At 41.8% G+C, this 18,935-nt stretch overlaps 1 protein-coding gene and 1 long non-coding RNA gene across 5 annotated transcripts in view; both read left to right on the forward strand.

The window, feature by feature from the left end:
- LOC139233171 (kelch-like protein 20) overlaps window positions 1–18,550 on the forward strand; it is a 76,722-nt gene extending 58,172 nt beyond the window's left edge. For 2 of the 3 annotated variants that reach the window (XM_070863774.1, XM_070863775.1), the window contains exons 5-10: window positions 5,842–5,957; window positions 6,729–6,912; window positions 10,719–10,862; window positions 12,569–12,702; window positions 13,816–14,024; window positions 16,695–18,550. In XM_070863774.1, coding sequence (XP_070719875.1) covers window positions 5,842–5,957; window positions 6,729–6,912; window positions 10,719–10,862; window positions 12,569–12,702; window positions 13,816–14,024; window positions 16,695–16,898 — 991 coding nt within the window. In that variant the 3' untranslated portion in view covers window positions 16,899–18,550. Of the gene's footprint in view, window positions 1–5,841; window positions 5,958–6,728; window positions 6,913–10,718; window positions 10,863–12,568; window positions 12,703–13,815; window positions 14,025–15,034; window positions 15,142–16,694 lie in introns of all 3 variants that reach the window. The other variant, XM_070863776.1, reaches the window with a different exon arrangement.
- On the forward strand, window positions 18–4,500 carry LOC139233173 (uncharacterized). Of its 2 annotated transcripts, none has more exons than XR_011588151.1 (2): window positions 18–508; window positions 3,622–4,500. It is a non-coding gene; the product is annotated as an uncharacterized lncRNA (long non-coding RNA). The 2 variants fall into 2 exon arrangements; XR_011588150.1 differs by having other exon boundaries at window positions 18–472.
- Window positions 18,551–18,935: the final 385 nt, after the last annotated feature.

The following is an 18,935-nucleotide window of genomic DNA, read 5'->3' on the forward strand; positions in this document are numbered from 1 at the left end:
ATGTATAGCGACATTGAAGTTGAGAACGTGGGAATTGTATAGGGACAGTATAAGCTAACAAACAATTCATGGAGGAATAGCCATGACATCTCAGACTCAAGACTGCGAAATGTTACAACACTAACACATATTGAAACAAAACCCACAGCTTGCAGAAAAACCTCAAGGTCTTATTAAATCATGTTATTAACCTGAAACATTAACAGAAGGTCTTTGTTTAAAATCAGACCATACTTAGGTCGGCTTATGAGTGGACAAAGGGAAAGAGGGACCAAAAAAGATAGGTTGAACTAGGATGTCACTCTCGCCCTATCTTGTTATCTTTTGCCGAGAATGTATAACTGTTGTCGCTTTACGATGTAACTTCACTTATCCGTAGGGATTGTGTACGCTCTATCGAGAGAGTATATCTTCTGTCTGATAGGTCTTACCGGCCGGTAAAATAAAGACTGCTTTGTTCAAAGCACAAGAGGTATTCGAATCAGTAATTTTATTGAACCAGATTGAGGTAAAAGAATCCAGGAATCAACATTTGGTGTCAGAAGTGGGATCTCAACGGACGACTGCCGAAAACTTGCGAATTAAGAGCCAGACTAGCCTTGGACGAGACGAGGGGAAAGTGGCCACTGGAGTGAGTATGATTTCAATACTGCTCCAGTTTCCCCCGGTTTCAAAAGTCTGAGGAAAGTTTAGCCACTCGCTGTTTCTCAGGTAGTGTCTGAACGAGATCCAGGACAATCTGGTGAATACATTTCAAACTTAGAATAGGGATAGAGATAGGGAAATTGCGCGATGACGCAAACCAAGCGGCGACTTGGAAAGATGGGTTATAGTTGGAGCTAGATGGGGATAGATGATCAATCATGGATCCAAGAATTAATAGGAAAGAAAAGAGACTCTTGTGAATGTCTGTTTAAATGAGAAATGCTTCTGTGATTTTTACTGTAAAAGGAAAAGCCGGGGAATTGTGGTTTGTTTTATCTCAAACAGAATGAAAGTTTGTTTTAACCCTTCGTAGTGTTGTCCTGTATGTGGGAGGTTTAAGAGTGTGAACCTTATTGAATTACGTATATTCGGATGATAAGTTACGGAGCCAGGAAATGCACAAAGGATAGGTTTGTTAAAAAAAGAAAAACTTGTTGAAAGAAAACATTCAGAGAAGGCCCAGCAAAACAACTGAGATGGATTCAAAAGGATTCAAAAAAAATATTATATTAAATAACACGACCTTGAGGCTGGAACAATTGAGATAACGAAAAGCAGTCCACAGCTTACGTGCCAGACTTCTCTCTAGTTATGGAAAAGACAAAAAAAAAGTAACGTACTAAATAGGTGCTGAAAAAAAATGTTCTGAGATTTTAAATTATGAGAAAAATTCCACTGTAGTAAAAAAAAATAAATCACTCCTGTCCAGTTGGCAGAAAAACTCCATTAAATTAGGGCTTTCATTGACTGATTGAATTTAAACTGTGCAGTGACGCGAAAGGATAGGGAGATTTGGAGACTAAAAGAAATTAAATAAGGCTCATAAGAAATCAAATTTAGAAAATTAGGCTCACGGAATAAAATGGGGAATTAAATAGAGGATAGGTGTTCAATTCAGGTACGACGTCGACCTTGTATATCACTTGGCCCGTCGAAGCACTGATTGAATTTAAATCCCGCAGCGACTCGGAAGGTAGGGCCGACGTGAACGCGCAGCGGCGCTGACTCACAGCGACGCGAGACACGCAGCGGCGCGAGCGTGTGGCCGAGTGGAGGAAGGCAGACGCAGACGCACAGCAACGTAAACGCGTGGTGATGTGAGATGTGCAGATCCTGGATCCCTAATGTTGCCCTGATGACTAAGCACCTCACCCCGTATACAAATAAGCAAGGCAGCTTTGAAATAGAAACCGTAGACGTCCAAGCCTTTAAGGAACTAAAGACAGCCCTGCTGCAAGCTCCGGCTTTGGGCCGGCCCCTCTATGACAGGCCCTTTCAACTGTATTGTACAATTCTGAAAGACTGCTACCGTTGTCTTAACACATCTCACTCCGTAGCTGCCCTCCTGGGCCAACTGCAGACTCAACACCTTACCATGGCCAGGCAAAGCAGATACGAGATCTACTTACTAAACAATCCTAAGCTGACCTTTCGGCACTGTACTGCAATTAATCCGGCCTGTTTTCTTACTGAGCCAACCCAAGATGAGGAAGAACCCAGTCATGATTGTTTATCTTTAATTTAAGAGGCCACATCAGTCAGGGAAGATTTTGTTGATGTACCAATCGAAGATCCAGACTGTATTATGTATGTTGACGGAATTAATCCAGAAGGTACACGAATCTCAGGATACGCCATAGTAAACCAGGAGAATCAGGTCTTGGAATCTGCCGCTTTTGAAACTGCCTATTCTGCTCAACAAGCTGAACTATTCGCCCTCACCCGAGCCTGTATCTTGGCCAAAGATCTCAAAGTCAATATCTATACCGACTCTAGGTATGCCTTTGGGGTATGCATTTGATTTCGGACAATTATGGAAAAATAGGGGATTCCTAACCTCACAGGGGAATGAGATATCTCATAAACAGCTAGTATCTGATTTGTTGCAAGCCCTCATGTTCCCCAAACGCATTGCCATTGTCAAATGTACCGCCCACACTACCAGAAATTCTCTGGTTGATATAGGGAATCGTTGTCCTGACCAAGAGGCCAAACAGGCCTCTAGTGACCAACAGATGGTAGTGCCCAAAATTATGAGTCAGACTAAAAATCCTGCGAAGGATAAGTTAGCCTCGGAAAAACCAGTGCCAACCATCCAAGATGTTATAAAAGCACAGGAGGATGCTCCTGAAAAAGATAAACTGTTGTGGAAATATTATGCATGTACTTATGACAATGTTTCTAAACTCTGGACCACTCCTGCAGAACAGACTTGCATGTCTGACAAGTTGGCTCTATGGGTTATTGAATGTATGCATTTTGCTACTCATTGTGGAGCAAGGACCACGAGTGACACACTTTTGGCTACTTGGTGGCACCCTAGACTCCAGGCACTCACCCAGAACATCAGTAGTCATTGCCTGGTTGGCCAGCAACATAATCCAGGGAAGGGAGTCCCCTGTGATTGTCGTAAAACGCCCCTACCCGAAGGTCCCTTTGAGACATTTCAGTTGGACTACATTGAGTTGCAAAAAGTTCAGTGTTACAAATATGTGTTAGTAATAGTAGATGTGTTTAGCAGATGGATTGAAGCCTACCCTCACCTGGACAATAAGGCTCAAACTGTTGTTAAGGTGTTAATGAGGGAAATTGTTCCCAGATATGAGATCTCAACTCGACTGATGACCACCTATGTTCTTTCTCTGACTCAGGCTCTGCGACTAGTTCACAACCAGGTTCAAGATGCTCACCTCGACCTCCCAGTTTTACCCGAATTGTCCCTCGTGGCACCAGGGAAGTATGGATTCGGAAGGGATTAGAGCCACAATGGGAGGGGCCTTTTCAGGTGTTACTCACTACCCCCACTGCAGCCAAGGTTGAGGGGGAAAGTGCCTGGGTTCACCTGCACCACTGCAAGCTCACCACCCTCTAACGAACCTATTTTACTGGTTATTCTAACTCCTGTTTCTGTTCCAGACTTCCTCTTCTCCATAGCTGAACAAGGCCGTTGGCATCCTAATTGGAACGTGGACCAGTTTGAACTTTTACCCGTAGTGATAGACAGCCAGCTACACCGACGGTGACCTGAGAAGAGAGACGGGAAAACTGAACTCTTTTAATCAGCAAAATAATTGGACTATTTATCTGAATCCTGAGCCATAAGATGAAGCTGTCTGTATGCCATAGTCTGTATAATAGTGTTGATATATGACAGTTTCGGCGCATGGGAGGGGAGACAGAGACGAGAGCTACATGTCTTATGTTTATGCGCAAAATGGGAACTTTTCTGGATATTGGGTGTGTTCACATTTCCTATACATTTTACTCCTAGAATGATCCTAAGTGTTATCATGGAATGATAAAAGGGGGGAATGTGAATGTTTAAAATGTATAGAGACAATGAAGTTGAGAACGTGGGAATTGTATAGGGACAGTATAAGCTAACAAACAATTCATGAAGGAATAGCCATGACATCTCAGACTCAAGACTGCGAAATGTTACAACACTAACACATATTGAAACAAAATCCACAGCTTGCAGAAAAACCTCAAGGTCTTATTAAATCATGTTATTAACCTGAAACATTAACAGAAGGTCTTTGTTTAAAATCAGACCATACTTGGGTCGGCTTATGACTGGACAAAGGGAAAGAGGGACCAAAAGAGAGAGGTTGAACTAGGATGTCACTCTAGCCCTATCTTGTTATCTTTTGCCGAGAATGTATAACTGTTGTCGCTTTACGATGTAACTTCACTTATCCGTAGGGAGTGTGTACGCTCTATCGAGAGAGTATATCTTCTGTCTGATAGGTCTTACCGGCCGGTAAAATAAAGACTGCTTTGTTCAAAGCACAAGAGGTATTCGACTCAGTAATTTTACTGAACCAGATTGAGGTAAAAGAATCCAGGAATTTACATTGTTGCTACAGTTGTACAGGGCTTTGGTAAGACCACGCCTGGAGTACTGTGTACAGTTTGGTCTCCTCATCTAAGGAAGGATATACTTGCCCTGGAGACAGTGCGACGAAGGTTCACTAGATTGATTCCTGGGATAAGAGGGTTGTCCTTCAAGGAGAGATTGAGTAGATTGGGCCTATATCATAGATTTATAGAATGGTTACAGCACAGAAGGCGGCTATTCAGCCTGCCGAGCCTGTGCCGGCAGGCCGTATGAGCACTTCAGCTAGTCGTACTTCTCCGCCCTTTCCCCGTAATTTCTCGAGTTTAGAAGAATGAGTAGCGAGCTCATTGAAACATAAAAGATTCTGAGGGGCTTGACCGGGTCGATGCTGAGAGTCTAGAACTAGAGGGCATATTCTCAAGGTAAGGGGTTGGCCATTTAAGACTGATGAGGAATTTCTTCATTCAGAGCGTTGTGAATCTTTGGAATTTTCTACCCCAGAGGCCTGTGGATGCTGAGTTATTGAGTATATTCAAGGCTGAGATCGATAGATTTTTGGACCCTCGGGGAATCAAGCGATGTGGGGATTAGGCAGGAAAGTGAAGCCCAATATAAGTGCAACAATGTCATAATCAATATCTTTGAAAAATGGTCCAGTTCCGATTTCGCTGCTTTTTTAAAAAGCTGTTGCTTAGCTACTGCTGTTTGCCGGGAAATACTTCAGTCTGAGTACAATCCACCCATTTACTAGGTACATCTATATTCTAATTGTCATTTGCTAACTCCAGAAACTCTTAACTTTTTGATCGGAAGGAATGTTGGATTGGAGGTAGTACTACTGAGCATCTCCAATGCATAACAATTCTGCCAGGTCATTCCCTATACTTTAGGACTGCTCAGCATTGTTCTGTGTCAACTAGATGATCCGTTGGCAGTAGCCAGTTTCTGTTTCATTTCCAAAAATGGTTGAAAATTCAGGTGTATTTTCACGTATCGGTGAAACTTCACTTTACTTCACCAGATTCCATTAGCAATGTAGATTAGTGACTTGAATTCCTGTTGGAAGTTACACCCAGCACAGCACATTTTCTTAAATAAAAACAGACAGTGCTGGAAATACTCAGCAGGTCAGGCAGGACCTGTGGAGAGAGAAACTGAGTTAACGTTTCAGGTCGGTGACCTTTCATCAGAACATTTTCCTGTCTCCTACACTAAAGTCGCAAATCCTCGACCAGGGTTTTCACTTGACCGATGATTTGTTTAACGTGATTATTTTTTCCCCCAATGTTCTTCAGAGATCTCTTGGATGAGGCAAAAAATTATCTCCTTCTGCCACAGGAGAGACCTCTAATGCAGGGTCCCCGAACACGACCTCGCAAACCCATCCGATGCGGGGAGGTGCTTTTTGCTGGTAAGTGAATGCAGGGATTTCTTCTAAATCCCTAACCTATGCTAAAGGTTTAACATTACTGACAATGTAAAGTGTCTTCACCATAGGAACATAGCAGTAGGCCATTGATCCTCTTGAGCCTGTTCCGCCATTCAATGAGATCATGGCTGATCTGCGACCTAACTCCATATGCCCTCCTTTGGTCCATATCCCTCAATACCTTTTGGTTGACAGAAAAGCTACAATTGATCTAGCATGAATTGCCATTTGTGGAAGAGAGTTCCAAACTTCTACCACTCTTTGTGTGTAGAAGTGTTTCCTAATTTATTTTTAAGAATTATGATCCTGACTTCATATCATTGCAGTCTTCTATGTTGTAGTTCTGTAGCAGTGTCACAAGGCATATAAATGTGCATGCACTGCAAATAACATACTGGAGAGAATTAAAATGGCAACTTAGTACGAAAAATAATTTTATTTCGTCGTTGTTACTCTGAGCACAACAGTTTCCTGTGCTGGGGTAGCAGTAACTAGTCAGTTTATGAACCCTTTATTGAGCCGAATAAAAATGCATAGTTAGCATAACAGCTTGGGTCTCCGTTGTAACAAGGTCAATGCAGTATAAACAGCAGCGTGGTTTAGTCATGGGCAGCGATATCATAACAGAAGTAGGCCATTCAGCCCCTCGAACCTGTTCCTCCATTCAGTGAGATCATGGCTGATCAAGACCTTGTTGAATATATGTTTTTTTTTAAATTGTACCCATTAACTTGTATTTTTGTGCCTTTATAGTTGGTGGTTGGTGCAGTGGCGATGCAATCTCTAGTGTGGAACGCTATGACCCTCAGGCACATGAATGGCGGATGATGGCATCAATGTCCAAACGAAGGTGCGGTGTTGGTGTAACAGTTCTTGATGATCTTTTGTATGCAGTTGGAGGTCATGATGGGTCTTCCTACCTGAACAGTGTTGAAAGGTACGTTCAAAAATGTGTTTTCTAAGTGATGTACTTTTGTTTAATGAGAAAACAAAAGACTGATGAATGTCTCTTGAGTTGGAACAATGTACCAGTGCAATAGAGTCTTGTTGCGACTGAGCCTGACAGGCCAGGACTCTGGTACGATTAGTTAGCTGACTTCAGTCTGGCAGCAGTAGGGCTGCCAGTTGGCTACTGTAGCCTGGGCTAGGGAGGGGAAATATCGACCAGCGTTCCTGCTTCTGATCACTGCCTATTGACCCATGCTGGAAAGTTTGGTTGAATAGCCTGCAGACACTTAGTGGAATTCGCTGCCTCCGAGAGCTGTGAGAGCCAGGGCATTGAATAAATTTAAGATAGAGATAGACAGCTTCTTAACTGATAAGGGATTATGGGGAGCTGGCAGGCAAATGAACCTGAGTCCATGATCGGATCAGCCATGATCGTATTAAATGGCGGAGCAGGCTCGAGGGGCCGTATGGCCTACTACTCCTCCTATTTCTTATGTCTAGGCTCACAAATGAAGATTGGTCACTTAACATTGTATTTGATGGAAGCCAGCACTCATGAACTATACTCCAGCAACTGCCAGGCCTTTTGGGGGAGAGGGGAGGGAGAATTCAATCTTTTGCTGCCAATACTAGACCAAAATAATTAGGACATTTTGGGAATCTTTTCACCATTGCATTGACTCCAGAACCTGTCCTCGAGTCAGCTAAGATTCAGTCCACCAAATACTTCTGAACTGGGAAGCGGTTTCTTCTTCTGTATCTGAGCCTATAAAGTAAAGTTCTAGATCATTTATATAAAACTGAAACCCATTTAGAGTTCATAGATAAGTTGATCTCAAATATCCAAAGTGTTAGAAAGATAGAACCACACGTACTTATAGCCGTGCTTATTGCTGCCCCACTCTCTGCTTTGGGGAAAGCACAGCTGTGTGAATGTGTAGACCTCTGCTCACTGAGTATCAACGACTGGTGAAATAGCTGATTTTGAAAAAGAACTGATGGGACATCAATAATTTTTTTTACTCATATGGATTAGCCATGATCTAATTGAATGGTGGAACAGACTCAAGGGGCTGAATGGCCTACTCCTGTTCCTAACTTTTTGAAACTTAAGGGTGTCTAGCAAAAAGTTGACTTTGCGAGTGTCACTGCTTCAGAATGGTGCAAACGGTGCAGTCTCGTGCTCTTGCACTACTGGCATTTTACAAAGTGGAGTGTTGCCACAATTTATCTCTGGTTTCACCCAACCAGCTCTGGAATCGATAAAGCAAAATGCCTCAACTGGATTAACGTTACACCTATTGTGTACACATTACACATATACTGTCAGCAGTAGATTGAGACAAATGTAACTTGTGCTGGGAGTCAGTTGCCAGAGGGGCTGTGGATTACATCTATTCATAAAACTAGTCCATTTGTAACATGTGGCAGGATATGTACAGCTGTTTGGTTAGACTGTCCCCTACTTTGACAGACGCACTTAATTTGTCATTTGACAAATGGACAACTGAATTTCCATGTCGGATTTAGTTTCTGATGCATTTTCTTTCAAAGGAAAATTGAAGTCTAAATATAAAGTGTGTTTCTATGAATATAGTTTTAAAAAAAAAAACCTACCTGCTTTGTACTGCTGCATATTTGGGTCAGTGAAGCATTTTATGACCTTGGGTCACTCTAGATTGGCGCCCTAACTAGTTCAAATTCTCGTTTATCTAAATATAGCCTACAGGGCTCCTGTAATGTGTACAAGCAACTGAGCAAGAATGTGGAACCAGACTGTGTATTGTGAATTTACTGCAAGGGTACTGTTTTCTGACCAGTAACAAATATACATGCTGGGAAGATAAGGAATAGTGGAAATAGCAAGTGCCTCCATGTTCCCAGACATTCCTTCCCCTTTAACTCTCTTATAATAAAACATGATGCTCTTCAAGATAATCATTATGTATAATTGTGTGTGTGTGCGCGAGCATGTGACCAGCAAAGGAACTGTAAGGATTCATAACACTTGGAGGGTAAAATGGCCTCCCTGTTGTCAACGAACACACTTTGCTTGCACATACTGGCTCAGAATAGGGGTACGGTAGCATAGTGGTTATATTACTTTACCAGTAATCCCAGAGGCCAGGGCTAAAGATCCAGAGACATTGAGTACAAATCCCACCACGGCAGCTGGGGAATTTAAATTCAGTTAATTCAATAAATCTGGAATAAAAAGCTAGTGTCAGTAATGGTGACCATGTAATTATCAGATTGTCGTAAAAATCCATCTGGTTCACTAATGTCCTTCAGCAAAGAAATTCTGCCGTCCTTACCCAGTCTGGCCTATCACCATCATTGGTGGTCCCTCGAACGAGGATGACTTGCTTCCATGAGACTTCACAGATGTTTCAATGAAGGACCCGATGTTCCAGTCCTAAACTCCAGTTGAGGGGGTGGAAGATGCCTGTGCGTGAATTTTTTTTAAATGTCTGGTAACCATTGCACATCAGCCACCACACGGGCTTGACAGAGCTAGGTCTTTATCCAGTGGCGAGGGTTAACCAAGACGACTGGAGACCTGCTCTGCTGCACGGACCTCGTGCGCGCACATATCGCAGTGTGGGCTGGGCCTATGCTGCCCCTGGGCCCTCGGCTCTTCTGGGCCCCGTACCCTCATTCGCCGCACCTCCGCCACGGTGGTGTTCTCACACAGGTCGGGGCGGCCCACGATGACGTGACTCCTGTCCCACACCAATGTGGTTGACTGTTAACTGCCCTCTGAAATGGCCGAGCAAGCCACTCAGTTGTTTCAAGAAGATGGCTCACCGCCACCTTCTCGAGGGCAATTAGGGATGGACAATAAATACCGGCCTCGCCAGTGACACTCGCATCCCATGACTGAATTAAAAATATATATATTTAATTTGTTCCTGTGATCAGCAGTACTTTTATAGCAATTATTCTTTCCACACTAAATCTGTTCAGAATATAATCACAATTGGTGACTAGGATGCCAAAAGTGAAAATGTTAAGATTTATTACTGAGATACCTCCAAGATCCAGTTATTAACCCCACTAAGAGAACTGCAACACTGATAGTATTCCAATCAAAACTGACCAATCTCCGAGAATTGTAATTCAGCTGGTATTACATTTCAGCCCTATCATGTGTATCCTTGCTGCACCATGACTTGACCAGTTCTAAGTTTGTCGCTTAGTCCCTTTGGTTGTTTTGACTAAGTATTGGTCCCAGCCACAAACTCTGTTCCCTAGGCATCAACTCCATCCCTCTCCTTGGCAAGTGTCTGAGGCTGAACCAGACCGTTCGAACTTTGGTGTGATATTTGACCCCGAGATGAGCTTCCAATCACGTATCCGCTCCACCACCAAGACCGCCTACTTCCACCTCAAGAACATTGCCCAACTCCGCCCCTTCCTCAGCTCACCTGCAGCTGAAACCCTCATCCGTGCCTTTATTACCTCTAGGCTTGACTATTCCAGCACTGTTCTGGCTGGTTTCTGATCTTCCATCCTCCATGATATTCAGCTCATCCAAAACTTGGCAGCCCATATCCTAACTCACACCAAGATTTTGATTCACTTAGTGTTCCATATTTTTTAATTTGTCTTCAGGTGTACATGACAGAAACTACTTTTGTGTAGCCTAAGGAAATGGGAAGCAAGAGAAAGCAGTGTATTTTTGTCATGGTTACAAAATGCTTTCAGAACAATGCCGAGTGTGAGAATTTTCTGTGTCTCTTGCATGCCCCTGTCTTCTTTTAACTCATCAATTATTTGTGTTCTATTGCTAAGGTATGACCCCAAGACAAACCAATGGAGTAGCGACGTAGCTCCAACCAGCACGTGCAGAACCAGTGTAGGGGTAGCAGTGCTGGGAGGGTACCTGTATGCTGTTGGAGGACAGGATGGAGTGTCCTGCCTTAACATTGTGGAAAGGTGACATTTTTATTTTTAATTGTTTCATTCAAGTAATAAGTGATGAAAGGTACGTTAGCCTGTCTTCAATGACAGTAAAGTCCTAGTACAGATTGAGCTTGAGGCATACAAGACATGCCCATTCAGTTCTCTTTCTTAGCTTAGCATTTCTAAGCATGCAGTGGAAGGGATCCCATGTTCCATGTACAAGATGAAGAAACAAACTAAGGGGAATAGTTACAGGCAGAGCTTTGGCTTACAGGGGAGAGCCTTTCATGTGAGAGTCTTAATTAAGTAATTGACATGGACATGGTCATATAAAACATCGAGATAGCTGACATTTCACACTACCCTCCACAGGTCCTTTCAACATGCTGAAGGCAGTTGATGAGAACACTGACTTGATAAGACAGCTACTAGAAGGTGTTGCCCAAAGGCTGGGTATGGAATCACCTCCATTATCCAAGGTTTGGTACCTACCATGATTGAGTTGCAAAGAGGCTGCTGAATCTCTGCATCTCCAAATTGTTTGAGCCACCATTTAATGGTTTCTGGTGGTCTCGGAAAGCCTGCGGCGATGCACTTGATGGCGAGTTGTGCAGCTCACCACGTGGCTTCCTGGTACGCGGGTTCACCTTGAAACCTGCACATCCTTTTGTCAGCAATTGGCCATTAGTCTATTCTCCTGGTGGGACAGGGATGGAAAAGCGGAGGTAAGTGAGGTCTTTTTGGGGTTTCTTCAGTCCAAAGTGACACACTGGTGATGGACGATTGGAACCGAGTCAATCTTCTGCGACAATACCTGAGCTGCATAGGTCTACAATACTGCAGAGCAACAGCCTGTTTCATTACTAGCTCTTGGAGAGGTAGATCTGTTAGAAGGGGCTAAGATTCTTCCCACTGGACTTGATAATTCTGCAATCCAGTAATCTTAGCTGGACAAGCAGTGAGAAATTTAGCAATGTTGTTTGTTGAATGGCTACATAGGGTTTATCCAGTTAATTTCACCAGTATTCCCCTACGCCTAAGCTGGGATCCCCAAGACTTGGCTGTTGCTGGCCTGCATCTAGGCTCTCTGGACTTGGGTAATAAGGAGACAAAGAGTGCACTGGTTACAGGGCCAGCTGAAGCCTACGTGGCTTTCTCAGTAGCTGGGTTTGGAGACGCTCCGGCATAGCAAAGGGTTTCTCTGTGTGCCAGACACCAGTACATGATGAAAATGAAGAATGCCACGTAACTCCTCCAAAACCAAAACATGTCTCCATTGTGCGTTGTACCAAATCACCATGAAGAGTTTAATGAACATATTTGAAATGTTCCTCCAAAGTCTGTCTGGTCAATAGCCGAGCTATACAAAGCCGGAAGGTCCCTGCTTCTATCATTGGTCTGTATTCAGTTAGCTTATCCCAGCAGGGTGGCATTACTTTAGGAAGGAGGAAATCAGCTAGGATCCCACTCCTGATCACTATCCAGTAACCCATACCGGATTGCCCATTGGGCTTGGCTGTGATGCTCCTTACATCGACATACTTGCCAACGCTTGCTGTCCAGGCTTTTATGTGAAAATTGAGCACCCGCCTAAGGTGCCAGAAGGGGAGAAAATTGGCGCGGGAGGGAGGAGGAGAGTAAGGTACTTATTGTGGCACTTGCTGTTTAAAGGATTGATAGGAGATAAGTTTATAGGATTAGAGAGAATCCAATTTGTAGCACGTTTATTATTTTGCCAGGTTTGATCCTAAGGAAAATAAGTGGATGAGAGTAGCCCCTATGAGCACTCGGCGCCTGGGGGTAGCTGTGGCAGTCCTCGGTGGACATCTCTATGCAATCGGGGGCTCTGATGGAACATCTCCACTGAATACAGGTAATGTATGTGGAAACAGATTCATTCAGCGATCAGTTACAATAGGTGTGCTTCAGATTTGTCCTAACTTTAATCTTTTACTCATTAATATGGGAGATGGTGTGTGAGACAATTAAAATTTTCTCTTTGATATAGGCTGTTTGTATTCAGTACTTCCAGATCGGACACAGTGTAAATCTCCCTATACATTATCTCATTGTGTTTATAACCTTAAGTCGTTGCCAGCTGCACCCATGTAGCTTTTTCAGCTCCCACATCAACCATCCTTAAAGTAAGATTACTAATTTAGTAGTAATGAATGTTGTTATGGGCAGTGTTGTGTTAAGGTTGTGGACCCACTATTTAAGTAGGGCCCTCCTCACAGTGAGGGGATTAGGCTAGCTTGGAACCCCAGTCCTGGAGATGGTGAAAGTCAGCCTTCCAGAAATTGTTATTTTTCTTTGATGTGCATTAAGTCGAATTCAACACTCCAAAAAACTGACCCTTTTTCTCCCCAGTTCAATATCATATCAATGTTGGCCAGGACGTCTGGCGACCTCCTCTACTCTTCGAATAGTGCCATGAAATCTTTTACATCCACTTGAGAGGGCAGATGGGATATAAGGGTTTTTTTATAAATTTGTAAACTAAATAGGAAAGGTAAATCTGGAAGATTGCTTCAAACTAAATTGCAAAAAATGCAACAAGGAGACAGTCAAACGAATAAAAGGCTTACTGAGGACTGTTCTCAAGCAGTTGTTCCTCACCGTGATCAATACTTAAAATGGGTTTCTAGGTTCTATAGTAGAGTGAAGTCCATGCAATCATTACAAAAAATAGATGCTGGATTCTGTGGAACTATAAGGTCATGCTGGATGGAGGAACTGGATGGGTGGAATAGCTTTCCTAATCCATATTGATTGTATGATTTTATGAGCACACCAGATACTGCTATGTACAAAATTGTCCCCAGTAAAAGTCTGCCATTTATATCTGGGGAGAACCTTGCCTTTCATTTTTTCAATTGCTCACTTAAAAGAAATCAAGATTACAATATGCGTGTAGCCTGCTTTGTGCTAATACTGAAGCAAGACTTTGCTTATTGGGTTCATGGAATAATTTTGTACTTTTCAGTGGAACGCTTCATTCCTCAGGAGAATCGCTGGTCTCCCTGTCCACCCATGGGAACAAGACGGAAACACCTTGGCTGTGCTGTGTTCCAGGACATGATCTACGCAGTCGGAGGACGCGATGACACAACTGAACTCAGCAGTGCTGAACGATACAACCTTCGAACCAATCAGTGGTCTCCAGTGGTTGCTATGACTTCCAGACGGAGTGGAGTAAGTATGCACTAAAATCCACTGTGTTGCATGTGCATGTTTTTGATGATGTAATTAGCAGCAAACCAGACATTACAAACTCGAGCAAGTTCCATCCCTGGACTGCAGCTTTAAGCTTTAATCTGAACAAAATGTAATCCAATCCATGGAAATGCTAATGAGAAAGATGCATGTTTTGGGTATAACTCCATCAGAACTGCCAGCTTTGATGAGGGTTACAACTTAACTTTTCTCTTCCCAATGCTGATTGTCCTGCTGTGTCTGTCTAGCCATTTCAGATTTGTAGCATATTGTGGTTTATCTTCTTCACTGTGCGTCTAAGAAGCCTGCATTGTTTGGAGTCCTGATACTTTGCAGCCTCTTGGCATTGAAGTTAAGATTTCGATCATTTGTAGAACATAGTTACTCTATAGTGAGTGCCATTCTTGCACACAAGCCACCAAATCTTCCCAGTCCCATAACTGCTGATTAAGATGTTGAGTATCATACAATATAATATGCACATACTGTATCTGGCTGAATAATACATTTTCTGTGTAGCCATTCGAGGAAATAATTTGGCAGGCATTTTTACATAAGTGCTTCTTCAGCCCCTCCCCATACAGCCACAGTAGAATAATCTGACATTAAGAATCACAGCATTGCTGATGTTGTCTATGTAGCAATCCATTGGAGTCTCCCATTTGTTCACAATATATGTCAATTTGCAGCTAAGCAGATGGGTGCCCGCAAGCCACTGAGGTGTTAATTGCCCACTAGGAGACACCAGTGGAATGGAAGGGCTTTGCATTTTGTTCACTGGGGCAGTGCTAGACTCCACTCGCTGGCACTTGCACTGAGCAACTGAGGGGACCAACTGGTCTCCTTTCTGCAGCATGGCATATGATACATCAACATGCAGTGCTAGCAGGTTACTTGTTGTATTAACATTTCCTCTTTAATTATTTGTTGAGAACAAGAGTGTTCACATATAGGTTAAATATATTTAATTGTGTGTGTTTCCCACCCAGGTTGGTCTAGCTGTTGTAAATGGACTTTTGATGGCAGTGGGAGGTTTTGATGGCACAACCTATTTAAAAACCGTCGAGGTGTTTGATCCTGACGCAAACACATGGAGGTACAAACAGGTTTCAAAATGCTCCCAGCTCACAAGAAGTTGAACTTATTTGACCTGTTTAAGTTTATAATAAACTGATTGATTCCATCCAAAGGATGGCACTTCCAGCAATACAAATACAGAAAGACTGGATCGACTAGGCTTGTATTCAATGGAATTTAGATGAATGAGAGGGGATCTCATAGAAACATAAGATTCTGATGGGATTGGACAAGTTAGATGCAGGAAGAATGTTCCTGATGTTGGCGAAGTCCAGAACCAGGGGTCACAGTCTAAGGAGAAGGCGTAAGCCATTTAGGACCGAGACGAGAAGAAAGTTCGAGAATTGTGAACCTGTGGAATTCTCTACCACAGAAGGTTGTTGAGGCCCTTATGGCTAAAGGGATCAAGGGGTATGGTGAGAAAGCAGGAATGGGGTACTGAAGTTGCATGATCAGCCATGATATTGAATGGTGGTGCAGGCTTGAATGGCCTGCTCCTGCACATATTTTCTATGTTTCTATTCTCCTTCAGTACAGTGCTGGGTTGTCAATCTAGATTATGCGATCATGTCCTTTAGTTGGATTTGATCCTCTAGCTTTTTGACCCAGAGGTGAGTGTGCCAAGCTCCATGCCATCTTTTTCTTTCCTTAGATAGACCATTCTGGTTGAGAGGTCAGCATATTTGGTGCATTTTTTTTCAAAATCAATCCCTGCACAACGAGGGCATATGTTTCACAAATTCTAGCTACAGTAAATTACTATAGAGTTCCAAAAATCAAACCAAAGGGCAAGTGTGGTAAATAAATGCTGATTCACTACCATAAACTATATTATGAAACAACTTGATTTATGCAGTAGCCTAACTCGAGGGACTTCTGCCCCTGCCCCAGTGTGACGTTTATACAAGATACCTGACTCCAGAGAATAGATCAGTATTAAATTACTCCTGCTGTACTACATTTTTATTCATTTGTAAAAAGATGACTTTAGGCAGTGTTGGTGATATATATTCCTACATGTGTGATGAAGGACTTTGTAGAAATTTGCGATTATTCAGCGCAGAAGTGGTTATTGTATACAAGTGTCGAGCCCAATCAGAAAAAGTACTTATTACAGACCAGGAATGCTTGGTGGTTATTATGCTAATCAGTCAGGAGGTAACAGTGGAAAGAAAACCCATCTTGGTAACAAGTGAAAGTTAAGAGTATCTGCTTGCATAACAGGTCAATTCTTTTAAAACCAGACTCTCTTATCTGAAACTTGCAATTGCATTACAACCTCCATCCTTTGGGCTTTATAAACTAAAGAATCTAAGTCACAGGTTTGCTCATGTTGGATTTAAAATCCATTACCAATCCATCTTTTATGCAAGTTATAGAATTGCATGTTGATTTAAGAAAAACAGAAACCAAATTGGCAGTGGGTTTTATTGATTCTATTGAACTTGCAAAGTATTGCACAAAATGAACAGGGGAGTGTTTTATTGATCAAGAGCACTGCCTCAAACAACATTTAGCTATGTTTGCATTTCATTATGGATTGAATACTGATTTATTTATTTCCTATCTCAGGCTCTTTGGAAGTATGAATTACAGACGCCTCGGAGGTGGGGTTGGTGTGGTGAAGATGACACAATGCGAGTCACACATTTGGTGAATTTTTTTAACTTTGCAGAGGGGTTGCCCTGCACATTTTACCCATTTATAACAGCACTGAATTGTCACCTTTGTGTAACCATACCAAAAAAGCATAAGTGTGCAAAGAGCACCTGCTAGAATAAGTGCATTATCTTTAGGCACCAAGATGCAAAAACTTTCTATATAGAAATTTAGCAATTACATTTCTTGCAGAGTTAGAGCTATCCTTTGAATCTATTGAAATAAAACCTGCTGCCTTATAACTACCCATCTCGGTTTAAAGAATAGATACTGCAGATCTGGGCAAGTTATTTTTAAAAACATTGTTCCAATTTATTCTGGTACATGTATATAGTATGTTACATCTTGATATGTGTCAATACTATTTATGCAACTTGAAATGAAGAAATTATTCCAATTGTATGAGGCACTAAAAAGTTACTTTCCACACTAGATTAAATGGAGGAAAAATGGTCATGAGGCTGAATGGGCTCATTCCTACCTTCAGAGATTTAAGTTAACTGATCTAATCCACCTCCTAAAATGTATCAGCCTTGGACTTTGTATTTTGACTAAAACCCCACAGCTCTTGTTCAGCAATGGCTTTAATCACACTTCATTTAAAGAGCAAAGCTAGAGCCAGCTTGAATAGTGTGTGGTTCTTGCATCAAGTTCAGTTGGAGTAACAGTATAAACAGAAAATGCATTGCCAGTCTGGCAGGAGAAAGAAAACTTAATGGTTTGGTGGGGCTGTGAACCTAGTCAACAGCATGCTAGACTTTAGCATAGTCCCTATTTATTTCAGCTTTATCCAATTATAGAACTATAGAAAATTTAGTTAAATGACAAGGATATTTAAAAATGCTCTGCAAAGTTCCAACACAATGTATTTCTTCCCCTACATGAGATCAAGAATGCAAATTATCTTTGTATAGCAATTGGAATCCTATTTGATGTGGAAAGTGTTAAAGTCCAGGGTGAATTTTACATTTTTTATACAAGGTTGACCAAAACTTCACAAGTTACATGTGCTTTCAATTATAATCCTTGCTTTACATAGGGATTGTATTAACATTTAGCAAAATTACCAGTAGGTTTTTTCCTGTATATGCAACCAATTATTAATATTGACCATAGATAAGTCTTTCAATAAATTTAATCTTTAGCCTCCATCATCATGCAAAGATACATGTCAGAACATACACCAGGGTGTAATTTTAGCCTAGGTCCACTGTTAAATCAAAATACAAAACTTGAGGTAGTGGTTTTTAAAATAACTGGAGAGCAGGTTACCTGAAGTCAAATTAACAGCCACAATGTCCCAATTCTTGCTCTGCAGCCAAGCACTGCAAATCACAACACTGTGATTGAAGGCAGTAATGAACCACTTCAGTCACCAACCTGACTGCACTAACCAAGGTGGGTCAGTGTGATCTTATAAACCTATCCCCATTGAAAGTCAGCAGCCCCTAGATGTGTATTTTTCACTTCCAGTAAAGACAAAAATAACGATCAATTCTACTTTGTTTTCCCCACTTCTGTATTAGCAAGAAAATTAATAAAATCTTGGTTCTTCCCCCTCCCAAGAAGGATCCTACATCAGCTTCACTTCAGTGCAATACTGCTGTTACATTGAGATCTAGTAGCTATTTGAAATGGATCTACAATTGCCAGATAGTAAAAAAAAAACAGGTGTTCTTGCTGTTTAAAAGGTGATTATATTCTGTATATTTTTAGTTACAGCAATGTTCAACTTGTACAGTATTTAAATAAAGTTCAGTTAAAAAATGCTTCATCTGAAGTTAGTGCCTTTAGGTTTAATTTTCTTTCACCTAGCCCATGTAATTTACAGCTTTTGTATTTAACCATTTTCAGGACTGAGGTACTGAGGAGTGAATACACTGAAATAAATGTTAATTTCCTTCCCTACAAGCAGAGCTAGCCACACTATATTAGTGGTGTGAACCACAAGTAATAGTGCTGCCACAAATTTTGGGAGGGTGAAAGAGAGAAATAAACTAGTATTTTTAAAACAGTTGAGTGGTAGAAATCTGATGCATTACCAATACTTTAATAGCAAGACCATAAGTTTTCACAATCAAAGGGCCATTTTATTTTAATAACCCTTACAAAAAAGTGTTCAAGGAATAACTTACATCCCCTGAAAATCATTAG

Source organism: Pristiophorus japonicus, chromosome 20 (genome assembly GCF_044704955.1).
Source record: "Pristiophorus japonicus isolate sPriJap1 chromosome 20, sPriJap1.hap1, whole genome shotgun sequence".
In the NCBI taxonomy this organism is placed as follows: domain Eukaryota; kingdom Metazoa; phylum Chordata; class Chondrichthyes; family Pristiophoridae; genus Pristiophorus; species Pristiophorus japonicus.